General features: G+C 42.0%; 1 protein-coding gene across 2 annotated transcripts in view; it reads right to left on the bottom strand.

Annotated features, from left to right (window-relative positions):
• The window catches only part of CHIC2 (cysteine rich hydrophobic domain 2), a 56,814-nt gene extending 49,145 nt beyond the window's left edge, over positions 1–7,669 (bottom strand). Inside the window, exon 1 of one of the 2 annotated variants that reach the window (XM_060655039.3) lies at positions 7,135–7,669. In XM_060655039.3, coding sequence (XP_060511022.1) covers positions 7,135–7,253 — 119 coding nt within the window. In that variant the 5' untranslated portion in view covers positions 7,254–7,669. Of the gene's footprint in view, positions 1–2,795; positions 5,211–7,134 lie in introns of those variants that run through there. The other variant, XM_060655040.3, reaches the window with a different exon arrangement.
• Between the last annotated feature and the right edge of the window lie 10,338 nt (positions 7,670–18,007).

The raw sequence follows: 18,007 nt of genomic DNA on the forward strand, positions 1-18,007 counted from the left end.
TTTCCACATATCATCAATTGCTTCTAAATGTGTCTGATATGAGAATTACCTAAGCTCTTACTAAAAATAAAAATTCCCAGGGACACCTGGGTGACTCAGTTGCTTAAGTGCCCAACTCTTGATTTCGGCTCAGGTTGTGATCTCACAGTTTGTGGGGTTGAGCCCCGAATCAGGCTCCACGCTGACAGCACAGAGCCTACTTAGAATGGATTCTCTCCCGTCTCTCTGCCCCTCCTCAGCTTGTGCGCAATCTCTCTCTCAAAATAAATAAATAAATGTTAAAAAGAAAATAAAAATTCCTAGACTCTTCTCCTTAAAGATTCCGACTGGTGGAGAACCTAAAATGTGTATTTTTCAAAATGCTCTTCGGTGCCTGGGTGGCTCAGTCAGTTTAGCGTCCGACTCTTGGTTTCGGCTCAGGTCATGATCTCACGGTCTGTGAATTCAAATCCTCCATCAGGCTCTGTGCTGGCAGCCTACATGGAGCCCGCTTGGGATTCTCTCTCTCTCTCCCTCTCTCTACCCCTCCCCCCACCCCCAAATGAATTAATAAACCTTAAAATAAAAAATAAAATAAAATACTCTCAGTGATTCTGATAATCAGGCAAGTTGAAGAAATCCTGCATTGGGCAGGGGCACCTGGGTGGCTCAGTCAGTTAGGCGTTAGACTTTAGCTCAAGTCATGATCTCCCAGTCTGTGAGTTCGAGCCCCGTGTCAGCTCTGTGCTGACAGCTCTGAGCCTGGAGCCTGCTTTGGATTTTGTGTCTCCCTCTCTCTCTGCCGATCCCCCACTTGAACTGTCTATGTTTCTCTCTCTCTCTCAAATAAAAAAAAAACAAGAAGGAAATCTGCATTGAGACTAAGCTAGACTACATGAATGGTGAAAGTCTGGCTTAAGATTTGATTTTATAAATGGATTCTGAAACAAATTATGAAAAGTCACAAAAAAAAATGTTAAACAGAAGATACTAAAGTAAGGATACTTAAAAGCATCTGTTGCTAAATGTTGTATTTAAAGCCTAATTTTATTGAGAATAAAATCTTAAGTAGCTTTATAGCTTAGAAAGCTAAACCAGGCATAGATACTACAGGGAGTAAAAGATCCTGGGCCTTTAACCTATTCCTAATAAGGACTATAAACTCAGGGCGCCTGGATGGCTCATTCGGTTGAGCACCCAACTCTTGATTTCATCTCAGGTCATGATCCTAGGATTGTGGGATCGAGCTTCGTATTAGGTTCCATGCTGAGCATGAAGCCTGCTTAACATTTTCTCTCCCTCTGCCCCTCTCCCCCACTCCCACACTCTCATGATGGCACTCTCTAAAATAAATAAATAAATAAATGAAGGAATATAAACTCAATCTGGAGTTTAGGAGTAGCTCTCAAAATAAAAATATTACTCTTTAGAGAAATATTATTAGTCAAGGTAATGTTATCTAGAATAGTATTTAAGTAATTATAATTTCATAGAACTAATTTTCACCATTTAGTCCCTGTATTGCACTTAGCTAGTCACATAAAATTTTAAGCACTAGTCAATTTCACATCTGTTAATAGGCAGAAATCCAACACTAAACTGTTTACACTGAAACACCATGTAAATTTCAAATTCGAATACAGTAAAATTTTGAAACTTCAGCTTACGGCCATAATCCTCATTTCTTCAAGAAAGTTTACCCACTGAGAAGTTTTGGTAGCTGATCCAATTAAAGTGTTTAGCATTCTTTTTCTTTGTGTTAGTTACCAAAGATATGTTCAACTCTATATTCTAAATCAAACTAATTTCCTTTGAAATAATGAGTAAGAAAAATCTGAGGAAAAAATATCTTACCTTAATTTTACAATTTCCTTATAATTATCAATTAAAAAAAAAAAAAGGAAGCCAGTTATCATTTGAATATGATTTTATAAGAGTTCTATTGTAAAACACTGTTTGCCTTCATCAGGAGGTTCAGGAAAGAAAACAGTTACTCCTTTGGCAATTCTGACAAGATCCAAAGATGTATGCAATTATCTCATTTATTTAGCAAACATTTTAGGACCCATAAAATTCCAGACACTAGATTAAACAGTGGAGAAATACAAACTAATAACCACAATTCCTGACTTCAAACAACTTCACAGCCTTATGGAGAAAGATCAATAATGTCTTAAAAAAAAAATCTCAGAACAAAAGTTTAATCCTTAAAAATGGAATACACCTGGGGCACCTGAGTGGCTCAGTCGGTTAAGCATCCGACTTTGGCTCAGGTCATATCTCGTGGTTTGTGGGTTCGAGCCCCATGTCAGGCTCTGTGCTAACAGCTCAGAGCCTGGAGCGTTTCGGATTCTGTGTCTCCTCCTCTCTATGCCCCTCCCCTGCTCATGCTCTATCTCTCTCTGTCTCTCAATATTAAATAAACATTAAAAAATATTTTTAATAAATAAAATAAAATAAAATAAAATAAAATAAAATAAAATAAAATAAAATAAAAATGGAATACACCTTACATATCATGCTGGGTGGGGGAGAGAAGGTGAAAGCTATGAAGTTAAAAAACTTGTTTAACTGAAGTGATTCTATTTTTTGGGAAAATCACGTTCAGATCTCCTGTTGCTAACTACAGCATCTGGTATCAGTCTTGGAATACTGATACATTTCAAGATAGACCATTTTTTATTAACTCTACCATTTGAAAGGTCAACGTGTTCTTGTGATGTCTCCTATGCAAAGATTTTATTGCACCCCAAAGTAGTTTCCAAGTTTTTTCATTTCAAGCCCCATTCTAAATCTTTCAATTTTCCACAGCATACCTGACATGAAGACAAGCAAAGAGATTGAGTTCCACAGCCATTGGTAAAAACTGGTACTGAAGAATGAGGAATTATTTGTGGAGATGGTAGGAAGATTATACCTCAGAAGAGAGTACATGAAGATACAATAATTTAGTGAAATTAAAAGAGAATAACATTATTAGAAACAAACCTTAGCAAAATAACTTGCCTCTTTGACAGGACTTAAGTTAGAAGTCAAAGATTATATATGCCCTAGGAAAGCCCCAAGTGTGATTCTGATATGGGAGGGCATTAAATGAGCCAGAAGCAAATAATGTCGGTTATAATGATAGATCAGCTAGAAAATACTGGTCTAAAAACTATTTTTAAATTCTAAGTTTTAGATTAAATCCTTTAACACTGTCATCATTGTGAAAAATCAAAGTCTTCAACAATGATCACTATATTTTGGCAAATCTACTGAAGAGTAAAAAACTTTATAATTTAAGAATATTAACCAATCTCGCCTATACCCCCTAATGAGATAATCACTTTCCCCTCATTTTCATTACATAATAAAATAAGAAAACTCTCTCTCTCTCTCTCTCTCTCTCTCACACACACACACACACACACACACACACACAGGAAATCTACTTTTAATTGAAGTGTGAACTCAAGTCTTAAATTCCATGCACATAAATGTTATGCAATAATAGGAACTTATTTCCCTCTTCCTTCAAATACCACCTTTCCTCAAAATATGCTTCTGTATAAGATTTCTCCCTGTTGGAGCTGCCACTCTGTTCCATATTGTTACATGCAAATCTAGCAATGAAGAAAATTATTAAACTTATCCAGAAGAATGTCAAAAAAGAATACTGATCATGATGGAAGTACAAAGTATAAGTCTGATTTGCAATCGATATAAAAATATTTGTGTTAAAAAACACATTAAAACAGACTTTGTTTAGACAAATTGTTTTACATCCTTATATCCCAAAAATCTGATTATACAATTATACCCCCAAAATAACCACGACCTGCCTATGTAGGGGAAAATGGAAGGTATCTTACTTTTTCACATCACTATAATGACATGCCAGATCATGTCACATGAGAATACAGTAATTTCTAAAATAAAGTAAGAGTAATACTGTAAAATGATTATTATGGTAGGGAGGAAAAAAGAGTGGAAATATTCAGATATAAAGGTCTACTCAAAAGTGAAATCTATGAAAAACAAATATGGATGAATCGATATGTTTTGAGATTGATCAGGATTACAGACGATTCAGGTGGCACTATCATTTACTTCTAAACCTGTAAGAGAAGACTGCTCTGAAGAGCTCCTTAGTTTAAAAAAAACAGGTAGGGTGGGAGCAGCAGCAGCTTTACTACAACTGTTTTAACAGCTCTTATTTATAATTAAAGGTAAGAAAAACTGAACATGCTCAACAGTTACAGTAACCCATAAGAACCAATTTCAGGGGTGCCTGGGTAGCTCAGTCGGGTAAGCGTCCAACTTTGGTCAGGTCACGATCTCACAGCTTGTGGGTTCAAGCCCTGCATGGGGCTCTGTGCTGACAGCTCAGAGCCTGGAGCCTGCTTTGGATTCTCTTTCTCCATCTTTCTCTGCCCCTTTCCAGCTCGTGCTTGCTCTCTCTCGCTCTCTCTCGCTCTCTCTCTCTCAAAAATAAATAAACTTTAAAAAAATTTTTTTTAAAAAAGAGCCAATTTCAAAAACCTTATAGGCACTAACTGGGCTACCCACGGGCATAGTATGCCAGTGAATTATATATGACAGAGTCATGTAAAAAGTTTTGTATTACTATTACTATACTTATCTATGTCGTTACAAAACGGGTTTAGGTTTTCAATGAAGATTCTCACTAATTTTCATGCAAATACTTCACACAGTAATTTAACCTCATATACATTGTTTAGAAATGGAAAAATAGGACTAAAGTCAATCACTGTTAGGTTTGAAAATGGCAGTTCGGATTTCTTAGTACTGTGCTTTACACTCATGTTTCTCAAAGTGGAACACTTTTAAATACAGAGGGTAACTAATGAAGGTTAATATTTATTGGGCACAGTATCACACAATGTGATGACTTCCTGGCGTATACTGTCTCATTTAATCCTTAATAACCTTAAAAATTAAGGACTATAACGATCCCCATCGTAACTGAAGAGGCATAAATAATTTACCCTAGTGGCAGAGAGTAGATTTGAACCCAGAGCCTAGAACCAAGGTAATGGGGAAAAGAGGGAAAGTGACTGAGAGAGATCACAGAAACATGAACTCCAGTGCAGAAAGGCATACTGCTTACTGGGGGCATGGAGTCCCTCCTCATACTCTGGATGAGAGATTTTCAACTCTGCCTGTACATTAGAATCACCTGTAGGACTTTCTAAACCAACATCCAGGCCTGGGACCTCACTCAGATACTAGGCGGGGAAAACGCAGCTTTTCTTGTTGTTGTTCTTTTGTTTGTTTAATTTCCGCAGGTAATTTTAATGGGCAGTGAGATTGAAAACCACTAATAATCATTTCCCACCCCATTAACCTGTCTGAGTAGCCAACTACAATCAAATTTACTAATCACCTATTTAGTTCTGAGCACTTTATTATATTTTCTATTTACCCAACAAAGTGCTTAGTTTTTCTTTTCCTTAAACAGAGGAAACATTATAACTCAAGCAGCGCCTTTTTAAATAGCAAAAAATTGCCTGCTTTTCTTTAACAAGAGGAATTTAGGGGGGGAAAGGCAGGGAGATAGCATCAAAGAGTTTGAAAAAAAAAATCCCTTCTTTATGCACACATACACTCATTAGGTTTAAAACAATGTAAAAAGAAAATAAATAAATAAATAAATAAATAGATGTATGTAAAAAGGTCCTGAGTGTCAAACTAAAAAATTAAATGGCAGGCTATGAGACTAAAAAAGTTCTGTAATACATGTTAAAGAAAGATTTAGTATCCATGAAACTTCTTAATTCTGCTGGAGATGACAGTGAAAATACTAAGTAACTGTTATTGTGGTGATAAATCCCATTGTCTTCCCATGGCACTGTGACAATGATTATGCAGTGTTTTTACCCTATTAAGTCACCTGAATATAGACTAACAGGTGCTAAAGAAATCAAAGCATTACATAAGCATACCCAAACAACAATATGGCTGGTCATATCACGTAGTGAGAAATACAAGGATTTTGCTGAAAATCTTCTATAAGGAGTCTTACCTTTTCACTAAAAGTTATTCACTGCACATCCCACTCACCCCACACCAAAAACGCAACGAAAACTGTTCCAGACAGTCTCGGATCTGCTGGCCCTTTTATTTTACTAGAAGGGTGTAGTGTGGAGATTTCTGACAAGCATACAAGTTTGATCTAGGATTTGAACAAGAGATCTAAAATGAAGAATATAAATACTTCAAGTTGTACACAACTCTGGACTTCTCAGACAAACATTACAAAACTTCCTGCTTCCGGACAGCTCATTATTTGGTTCAAGTCTTCACATTCCTTTGATTAGTCATGACCTTTTTACAAAGCTCTCATTCCTTATTGTTTGAATAACATCGGACTTTTAAATGTTGCAAATCAGACTTACAGGAAGGAACCCTTATCAAATGAAGAAGCCATCCCAGAGTTCATGCCCAAAGGAGGCTCTGATTACAGAGAGAACTCAGTAACCCCAGCAGAGTGTGTCCAGCACGTAGATTTCTTTTTAAAAACTGGTAGTAAACATATATCGTTCTGCAGATCTTAAATATAGGTTCATCCACACATTTTTATCATATACAATTACAGGAACCTGCATTTCCGCTGAAATTGACTCTGCAAGAAACTGGGAAGACCTGTGAGTATGTGTGAAAGGCACAGACACCACGGTGAACCACTCATTACCAATTGTCACTGGGGTCTCACATGGCCCAGATCTGGCCTCTGAGCCATATGTCACTAGGCTCAAAGGCACAGATGAGAGGAGAGAACCACAGGGTAACTGGAAGAGAAAACAAGGGGGAGGAACCTCATAAATACGTGTACTTCCACCCCGAAGCTGAAGAGGTGGCCCAAAGGGCAGACTCAAGAAAAACCTTCGCTCCTGGGATCCGTCACATCGCCCAGGCCTGTAGGGCCTGCTAAAGGGGGCGTGTGGGGGAGGAAGGGCAGTGTCTGTCCCCACTCCGGAGATCGAAACAAACGAAATTAAAGCAAGTTCTCACTTCCTGGTCTCCTACTCTTCCCGAAGGCCCCGACACAAGACGGACACCGGGGAAAGAGGGCTCCCGAGGAGTAAAGGGGGGGCGCCCACCCCAGCCCTGCACCTTCCCGTCCTCGCCCTCCCCTCCTCCGGGCCTTACACGGTGACGTGACCGGAGCCGCGGACCACCACTGGGTCCGGCGAGTATTTGAGCAGCTGCTCCTCCAGGGCCCGCTCCTCGTCCTCCTCCTCCTCATAGATCTCGTCGAAATCCGCCATCCTGAGCCTCCGAGGCCCCCCTGCCCAAAGGGGCCTGACTCCAGGGGCCGGGGCCGCGGCCGGGAAACGGGCAGGCGAGGCGGCGGAGGCTGAGGGGAGTCGCTGCCTCGGGCTCAGAGGCCGCGGAGTTAGCTCTTCGCTGCCTCGGCTCCGGCTACAGAGGAGATGGGGTCCCGGCCGTCGCCGCCGCCGCCGCCGCCATTACCATCAGCAATAACAACAACACAATGTCAACATCCGCCCAAGGGCCGACACCTCCACCAGTACCGCCGCTGCCGCCGCCGCCGCAGCAGCAGCAACTCAGGCAACCACAGCAACAGCCAGAGCCACCCGCAGCGGGAGCAGCCGGCTACGGCATCGCGAGACTTCCCGGGAGTGCGGTCGGGCGCGTGGGCGCGCGGGCGCGCGCGAACGTGTGGCCTCGCGCGCTCCCAGGGCGCCTTCCTTCCTTCCTCCGCTCCCACCCGCCGACGACGCTTCGGCAGCGCGCCCCCGCCGGCGCGGTCCCGCCCTCCAGCAAGTGAGTCCTGCAAAGGGCGGCTCCGAGGGCCCGGGGCGTTGGTCCCGCCTGGAGGAATGGAGCCAGGGGTGTCTGTCCAATGGAGCACTTAATCACCCAAAGTAACCTCTACCCAAAACTACTAAAAACAAAAACCCTGGTTGGAATACAAAATTTATAGTGCGTGTTTGCCAGTTTATCTAATAGATGAATCTCGCTTTTTGTCAGTGTTTTTAGTCTTGATGGAAGCCAGAGTCTGTACTTTCCCAATTTGAGGAGCCCAACAGAAACATTGCAAATGTTTTTGTCCACTTTGATAAAAGAATTTTCAAAACATGTCCAAACTGAAACATCATGTCCCATCATCCCCTTAAATACAGGCCAATGATGCTATTTTTTTCTTACAAGAGAACTCACTGTAGTCATGACATGAAGCAAAAAAATTGCCACATTCTCTGGATTCCAGTTTGAAAGATGCAGTTTTCCTGCCCCAACTCCCTCATCAACCATAACCTGTTTTCTTCCCTTAAGACCTTACGGAATCCCTTTCCCTTCCTTACAGCCCCTTCTAGAATGGAAAAGGTAGAGGAGGGAGAAGAGGGGAGGGGAGGAAGAGTTTAATGGATTCTGCTTACCTGCCTAGACCACTAATGAAGGCCTAAGGGTCACTCTGGGTGCTTAGTTTCATAGTCAAGAACCTGTCCGGCCATACAAAAAGTTCAGGGGCAGCAGTGGACTCCTGAGGGAGTCCTAGATAATGAGTATATACCACAAAGACAGGAGAGAACAGTCATACTGGATCCAGGGCTGGTGTCAGACTATTCTGCAAGTACAGTGTTCACATTCTGACATTTCCCTTTAGATGGGTCATTGTTGAACTTGAGAAAAATGCAAAGGAGGGCAATAAGGACGGCAAGAAATACCAAACATTTTCTTACTGGAAATGGTTGAAGGAAATGAGCATAGGTAGCCAAGAAAAGATAAAGGAAAACCGCAGTAGTTGTATCAGACTTGCTGTATATCTCCCCAGAGGACATTTATTCATTTACTAATTCAACAAATATATACTGAGCTCTATGTGTCAGGCACTGTGTGCGTGTGTGTGTGTGTGTGTGAATGAAATACAGTCCCTGCCTTCTAGTAGTTTATTTATCACTAACGTAAGCAATTATAATTGTGTCAAGTGCTCCCAGAGGAGTATACAGAGGGTACTAATGAAGCACACAGAAGGCAGCTTAGTTTGGTGGTTAGCAGTGGGCTGTGAAGCGTGACTGCCTGCCTTTGAATCTCAGCTCTGTCACTTACTATGTGACCCTGAACAGGTCACTTAACCTCTCTGTTCCTCATGTGTCAAATAAGAATAATAGTACCCACCCCCCACCCCCACACTGGCCTCCTCCGCAGATGCATGAAATGCCTAGAAGAAGGTCTGGCACACAGCAAATAAGGGCTGTCTAAGGCCCCATCCCACTAATCAGCTCTATGAGGATCAGCACAATTGCTCGCATTATGTAATGCTTTACTGTTTATAAAGCACATACATATCATTTAATATTCCCCCAAGACTCCTATGAGGTAACCAAGGAGGATGTAATTTAGTCCTTCATCTCGGAGACGCTATGTGACTTTCTCATCGCCAAATGGCTATTTAATAGTCAAACCCACGGCTTCAACCTCAGTGCACTGGGTAGGCCAAGCTCCTGAGTCTCCTTCTTAGCAGGAACCAAGAGGCCAGTGGCTGCCCTCCGTTGAAGGAGCCGCTGCAAATGGGAGGGTGAAAAAAGGGAACAAGAGGAAGGAAGGTCAGCATGTTCTAAGCGTGGCCCACACCCAGCGTGCCGTGACTGAGAATTCACCTTTCTGTGGAAACAGTGGCCGAGATAAGGGGCTGGGGCCCCAAAGTATCTAAACCATCACATAGCTGGAAACTTCCCAAGGGCAGAGGAAGTCACCCACAGCAACTCACAGCTCAGCCACAGCTCCTGCTTCAGAAAAGGAGCTGGATAAATGTTCTCTGAATGGACACATATTGCTACTAGTGCTAGTTCCAGAACAGCACGAGTTAACTAGGCTTCTGAGGACTGTGTGAATGTCACCCTTTATCTTAACACTGGTTCTGTGTGGGAGAAATGTTCTTAGTCTAAGATCTATTCAACAGAGAGATCTTTGTATCTCCCGCTGCCTCGGTGTAAGGTGGGGGGCTGTTTTATTTTTGTTCTTCCTATTTTGCTCTTCTTTTTCCTGCTCTGAAAAAAACCTGTCAGAGCTAGCAAAGGGGTGTGGGACCTGGGAACGAGGCGGAGAGGATGAGAGAAGATGAGTCCAAAGTTTCCCTAATGATCGATGACATCACAATCCCAAACTCCACCCCCAACCTTCCAGGGCCCAGTTTCCTGTCAAACTTCTTCCCCAGTTTCTCCCCGGGAACAAACTCCCCTTCTCAATATCTTTTCCCTCAGTGTTCAGTGTTCTCCAGCTCTCTACTGTACAGGCTCCTCTCCATTTGGCTCCCCTTTACATTCCTACTTCACACGCTGTCACGTTTACCTTCAGACTAAATGACTCAAAACCAAACGAGATAATGCCTCAGAGGCCTCATGAGGCAACAGACGGACATTCAGTTGCTTTTAAGGCAGATATTCCTAGATTTGAAAACTTACCAGTTCTATCACTACCTAGCCAGTGGCTTTGGGCAGATTCAACTTCCTAAGCCTCCTTTTCTTCATTCTGAAATGGAACTCATGCCATTGAGGTTGTCAAAGATCAAATGAGGTAATGCTGTGGACTGAATTGTATCCCCCCACCTAAAATTTATATGTAGGAATCCTAACCCTCCAATGTGATGGTATTGGGGAAGTCAGGCCTCTGGAGGTAATTAGGTTTAGGTGAGGTCCCGAGAGTAGGTCCTTAGGATTTAGTGCCTTTGTTAAGAAGAGACCAAAGAGCTTGCTCTCCCCACCAATCTCCCCTTGGTGTGAGGACACAGAAAAAAAGATTGCCGCTGGCATCACAGGAAGCTATCTCTCACCAGGAGCCAAATAAGCCAGCCCTTTGATCTTGGACTTCCAGTCTCCAGAACTGTGAGAAATAATCTTCGGTTGTTGAAGCCACCCAGTCTGTGGTATTTTGTCATGACAGCCCAAACTATGACAGCATGTCAACCCTCCCTTTTTCACTCATATATTCATTAAATAAATATGCATTGACTTATTCCCATGTGCCATATTCTGTGCCAGGAACGAGGGCTTAGCAATAATATATTAAAACACAATCCGTGCCTCCATGTAGCATAAAGTACATTGGGGCACGAGGGAGGGCTGACGGGTAATTTCAAAAATGATTAACTATTAGAATTGTAGTCTGTCCTGTGGAGAAGTTCAGGGACCATGAGAACAGTTAATGGTTGTAACTCAACTCTGAGAAATCAGCAAAAGTATAAGGATGGGAAACAGAACAGAAGAGAAAGTTCCAGGTAGTGGGACAAGCATGTTTGTAGCAACAGAGGCTGCTATAATGGAGTACCATAGACATATAAAAAACAGAAATTTATTTCTCCACCCTCATGACCTACTCTTCTACCAAAGACCCCACCTCCCAACACCATCACATTGGGGGTTAAGACTTCAACCTATGAATTGTGGGGAAACACAAACATTCAGTCTATAGCAATGGTTAAAGACCCTGAAGCAGAAAAGAGCATGGCCTAAATCAGGTACAAACCAAAGCCACTGTGGTTGGACCATAATAAGGAAGGCAGAGCCAAACTGAGATGGGTTCAAAGAGGTTGATAGAAACTTGAAGGCCTTGCTAAGGAGTCTGAACTTCATCCTGAAAGTAAAGGTGATACACTGAGGACGTGAAGCCAGGCAATGGGTCCAAGAAAGCCAGTGCATTTTAAAATTTTCAAGTGGGAGGGGCACCTGGATGGCTCAGTTGGTTAAGCATCCAACTTCGGCTCAGGTCATGATCTTGCAGTTCGTGGGTTCGAGTCCCACGTCTGGCTCTGTGCTGACAGCTCAGAGCCTGGAGCCTGCTTCAGATTCTGTGTCTCCCTCTCTCTCTCTCTCTCTCTCTCTGCCTGTTCCCTGCTCACGCTCTGTCTCTCTCTCTCAAAAATGAATAAACTTAAAAAATATTTTTTTTAATTTTCAAGTGGGAGACCAGTAGTCCAACCTACCCAGAATACATCTCCCACTTCTTCTGAAACCAGCATATCCCCAGATGATTTGCGGTAAATCATACCTCCCCCACTCTAAGTACTTGTGATTGGGTTAAGCTGACCATATCATCAATTCCAAGAGTGGGCTCATGGCCTAAAGCTGGCAAATCAGAGGCCATAGGATACCTTGGGGCACAGTGATTGCTTTGAATGGACACATGATTCAGACAACACCAATGAGATTCAATACCAGGACTTTTAATAGAACTATGAGGAAGGAGGGAAAACTCCTTTTGCATGAAACAGGAGCTATGTCGCTCTTGCCATGGTAGAAAATGCTTAGAAATGATGCCAACCCTGAGGAAAATAGGGTCAAGGGATGAAGCAAACATGACTTTGTCTTCATGATCATGTTTGAGTCTCCTGAGTTCAGCCCAGGTTTATAGGAGAGGATAGTGGATTCAGTTTGTGGAATGGGAGACACCAAATGGAGATGCCCAGTAGAACATAGATAAAGACATTAGAAAGATAGATGGATAGATGTGTGCATGGGCGAATGGATAGACAGACAATGCAGGGCAAAGGGAAGAAAGGGAAGGAGGAGATGCAAAACAGAATTCTTGGCAGGGAATGCAGTCTCTCCTATGCTGTCCTGTCCTCCACTCCCTTGTGGTGTATTCAATAAACTCCTGTCGCCTTAAAAAACTATTCTTGACAGGAAACACATTGGGATCCATCAGATCCCACAGATGGTAAAAGCAGCCATAGAAATGACCGAGATGGGGGTGCCTGGGTGGCTCAGTTCGTTAAGCGCCAACTTCGGCTCAGGTCATGATCTCAAGGCTCCGCGAGTTCAAGCCCCACGTCAGGCTCAGTGCTGACAGCTCAGAGCCTGAAGTCTGCTTCGGACCTGAAGTCTGCTTCGGATTCTGTGTCTCTGTCTCACTGCCCCTCCCCCACGTGTGTGTGTGTGTGTGTGTGTGTGTGTGTGTGTGCGCGCGTGCGTGCATAAACATTTAAAAAATTAAAAAAAAAAAAGAAAGAAAGAAATGACTGAGATGGCTCAAGAGTCAAGAGGTGAGATGGCGGGGCGCCTGGGTGGCGCAGTCGGTTAAGCGTCCGACTTCAGCCAGGTCACGATCTCGCGGTCCGTGAGTTCGAGCCCCGCGTCAGGCTCTGGGCTGATGGCTCGGAGCCTGGAGCCTGTTTCCGATTCTGTGTCTCCCTCTCTCTCTGCCCCTCCCCCGTTCATGCTCTGTCTCTCTCTGTCCCAAAAATAAATAAAAAATGTTGAAAAAAAAAAAAAATTAAAAAAAAAAAAAAAAAAAAAAAAAAAAAAAGAGGTGAGATGGCCTAGGGAGAGTGTAAGAAGATAAGAGGATCTAAGATAAAGGAATTTCAGTGATTAGCGATAGGGAGAGGAAGAGGGACCGATGAAGGAAATTGAGAGGAAAAAGCCAAACTGGTGAAAGGCAAACTGAGACAGTGTGGTGTTACGAATGGAAAAGGAAGGGAAGGGAAGGGAAGGGAAGGGAAGGGAAGGGAAGGGAAGGGAAGGGAAGGGAAGGGAAGGGAAGGGAAGGGAAAGGAAAGAATAAGGAGATAGTAATTGTCCACATGAGATGCTGCAGAGATGATGTAAGACAGGAATCAAAGAATATCCGCTGTATTTAGGAGAAGAGCAAATCCTAGGGAAGGACTTAATTCTGTAGCCAGCAATTGACAGAGCCAACCAGAACCCCTTGACTCTGCAAACACATAGGAATCCTAAATCAATATAATTAAAAAACAGTAACAAAAAGGGAGCAAAACTCCCCACTCCTTAAGTGGAGACTATGCAGAGACTTTACTCCAAAGAGTGCAGCGTGGGGGCGCCTGGGTGGCTCAGTCGGTTAAGCGGCCAACTTTGGCTCAGGTCATGATCTCACGGTCCGTGAGTTCGAGCCCCGCGTCGGGCTCTGTACTGACAGCTCAGAGCCCAGAGCCTGTTTCAGATTCTGTGTCTCCCTCTCTCTGACCCTCCCCCGTTCATGCTCTGTCTCTCTCTGTCTCAAAAATAAATAAACGTTAAAAAAAAAATTCAAAGAGTGCAGCGTGGAAAGTAGAGATGACTAACTACAATGGCAACACCTCACAAATGCTACTGCAGCCTGGAAATCAAGGTCAATATCAACAGCTGTAAATCATGTTGATAATAGGTACCTTTGTTATGATATGGTGAAAATGGCACCTAACCTTTCTGATCTTCCTCCTAAATACCCACAGCACCACCCTAACCATGAGAAAAACATTACACAAATTCCAATAGTGAGGCATCCTGCAAAATACCTGGTAGGTACTCCTCACGGCTGTCAAGGTCATCAAAAACAAGAAAAGTCTAAGAAACTGTCACAGCCAAGAGGAGCCTAAGGAGACATGATGACTAAATACAATGTGATATCCTGAATGGGATTCTGGAATAGATAAAGGAAATTAGGTAAAAACTAAGGAAATCTGAATAAACTGTGGACTGTAGTTGATAATAATGTATCACCCACAACTATATGGTCAACTCATCTTTGACAAAGCAGGATTGAATATCCAATTAAAAAAAGAGTCTTTCCAACAAATGGTGTTGGGAAATGGACAGCAACATGCAGAAGAATGAAACGGGACCACTTTCTTACACCATACACAACAATAAGTTTAAAATAGATGAAAGACCTAAATGTGAGATAGGAAACCATCAAAAATTCTAGAGGAGAACACAGACAGCAACCTCTTTAACCTTGGCTGGGGCCATTTCTTACTAGACACATCTCTAGAGGTAAGGGAAACAAAAGCAAACATGAACTATTGGGACCTCATCAAAATAAGAAGCTTCTGCACAGTGAGGGAAACAATCAACAAAACCAAAATGCTATCCATGGAATGGGAGAAGATATTTGTGGAATGCTGGGGTGGCTTAGTCAGTTAAGCGACCAACTCTTGATTTTGGCTTAGGTTATGACCTCACAGTCATGGGCATGGAGCCTGCTTGGGATATTCTCTCTCTCTCTCTCTCTCTCTCTCTCTCTCTCGGCAGCCCCCTCAAAATAAATAAATACACTTAAATTTTAAAAAATATAAAAAAGAAGATATTTGCAAATGACATTTATGATAAAGAGTTAGTATCCCAAATCTATAAAGAACTTATCAAACCCAACACCCAAAAAACAAATCATCTAGCCAAGAAATGGGCAGAAGGTATGAACAGACATTTTCCCAAAGACATCCAGATGGCTAACAGAAACATGAAAAGATGCTCAATATCATTCATCATCAGGGAAATACTTACCAAAACTATGATGAGATATGACCTCATACCTGTAAGAATGGCTAAAATTAACAACACAAAAAGACCACAGGTGTTGGTGAGAAGGCAGAGAAAGGGGAACACTTTCACTCTGTCGGTGGGAATGCAAACAGGTGCAGCCACTCTGGAGAACAGTATAGAGGTTCCTCAAAAAGTTAATAAAACTACCCTATGATCCAGCAATTGCACTATGAGGTACTTACCCAAAGGATGCAAAAATACTGATTTGAAGGGATACATCCACCCCAATGTTTATAGCATCATTATCGACAATAGTCAAACTATAGAAAGAGCCCAAATGTCCACCGATTGATGAATAGATAAAAAAGATGTGGTGTATATATATACATGCATATAATGCAATTTTACTCAGCCATCAAAAAGAATGAAATCTTGCCATTTGCTATGCTGTGGATAGAGCAGGAGTGTATTATGCTAAGTGAAATAAGATAGTCAAAGAAAGACAAATGCCATATGATTTCACTTACATGTGGAATTTAAGAAACCAAAACAGAGGCACCTGGGTGGCTCAGTCGGTTAAGCATTCGACTCTTGGTTTTCGCTCAGGTCATGATCTCACGGTTTTGTTTGTTCAAGCCCTGCATCGGGCTTTGTGCTGGCAGCACAGAGCCTGTTTGGGATCCTCTCTCTCTCTTCCTCTCTCTGCCCCTCCCCACTTGTGCTGTCTCTGTCTCTCTCAAAATAAATAAATAAACTTAAAAAAAAAAAAAAGAAGAAACAAAACAGATGAACATATGGGACGGGGGGAAAAAGAGAGAGAGGGAAGAAAACTCTAAGAGACTTCTTTAAAAATATTTTTTAGGTTTAAAAAATGTCTCAATTGGGGTGTCTGGGTGGCTCAGTCAGTTATTTGTTTTTTGGGTGTTGAGTTTGATAAGTTCTTTATAGATTTGGGATACTAACTCTTTATCATATATGTCATTTGCAAATATTTTCTTTTTTATTTTTTTATTAAAAAAAATTAAGTTTATTTATTTATTTTGAGGGGGCTGCCAAGAGAGAGGGAGAGAGAGAATCCCAAGAAGGCTCCATGCCATGACTGTGAGATCATAACCTAAGCCAAAAGCATCTGGTTAAGCATCTGTGCTGATAGCTCAGAGCCTGGAGCCTGCTTCAGATTCTGTGTCTCCCTCTCTCAATCTCTGCCCCTCTCCTGCTTGCTCTCTGTCTCACTCTCTCTTGAAAATAAATAAATATTTTAAAAAATTTTTTAAAAAGAAATAAGAATTTTTTTAAAAAGGCTAAATATACACCAAACTTGTGATACAGGAATGGCCAACCTAAGAAATTAGTTGGAGAAGGGATCATATCAAGTATATGATTCCTGAAAAGGGCAAATGAGATGGGATCTAGAATATAGTGCCTGGAACCTGGTAATCACAGAGAATACGTCAGCTATTTTTCCTCTTACTATTTTATCGCTATTAAAACATGACAAGAGTGAACAAGAGTAATAGGAACGATTGTACTGAGATTAACATATGCTTTTCTTTAATGTTCCTGAACTTATTTATTTGCATGAAGTAGATATGATATTAGGATACCTGGCAACAGGAGTAGAAATGTGTAGTGTCAGCCATGAGCACTATGTTCCAGCCCTAAGCACCACCTTCCTAGGGGCAAGGAAGAATTTTAAAACACATCAAGAGGGTTTTATATTGTTTTGAGAAACTCAAACTTCTTTGTTCTCTGGGAAGACAAACAAAATGTCTTACTTAGTCTTTACTCACAGGTATGGTTCCAAAAACAGAAATTGATCATCTCAACCCTCACCGATCATTTTAAAAGATCTTTTTCAACCTAAAATTTGTGTGATGGGTGCCACCCTTAGAGTTTGTGGTCCCCAGAGCATAAGTAATGTAAAATAGCACTGCTTAACTCCAGTGGATGAAGGAAAGGTTGCTTGCCATACGACTATGTCAAAAGCTCTGAGGAAGCAACAGATACCCTCTGCTGCTTCCATAGTCACCTCAACAATTGTGCTCCTGAGGGAGAGGGAAAAAAGATGATATAAACGGACTGGGAGCCTCCTGAAAGCAGAATCTATTTTGTTTGGGAACAGAAACAAACACTTATGAGGCAGACATGCCATCAGGCACTGTTCTAAACCCTTTGCCCACAGCAACTCACCTAGCCTCACAAACATCCTTATAATGTAACATCTTCATCCCTACCTCACATGTGTGCAAACTGAGGCAAAAGGAAATTAGGTAACTTGGCCCAAGGTCACACACCTAGGAAGTGGTAGAACCAGGACTGGAGCCTAAACAGCGAGTTTCCTCTTCCCATGATCTTACGCTTTGTTTTTAAACTCCAGCAAGAGAACTATTCAGATTACTTCCCTCTACCTTCCCAATAACTACAATAGTGCTTAGCACGTTTGGTGCCTTAAAAATATTAGATACATGAAGTCATCCCATTTCTTTTCTTCCTTGATTTCACACTGTATATACATAATTACTGTGTCTGCCCCCAGATATTTTTATAAAAAACGGTAAAATAGGGGCACCTGGGTGGCTCAGTCGGTTGAGCGTCCAACTTCGGCTCAGGTCATGACCTCGTGGTTCATGAGTTCGAGCCCTGCATCGGGCTTTGTGCTGACAGCTCAGAGCCTGGAACCTGCTTCAGATTCTGTGCCTCCCTCTCTCTCAGCCCCTCCCCTGCTCATGCTCTGTCTCTCCCTGTGTCTCAATAATAAATAAACATTAAAAATTTTTTTTAAATAAAAATAAAAAAGATCA

This window comes from Panthera onca, chromosome B1, assembly GCF_046562875.1.
Source record: "Panthera onca isolate mPanOnc1 chromosome B1, mPanOnc1 haplotype 2, whole genome shotgun sequence".
In the NCBI taxonomy this organism is placed as follows: Eukaryota; Metazoa; Chordata; class Mammalia; order Carnivora; family Felidae; genus Panthera; species Panthera onca.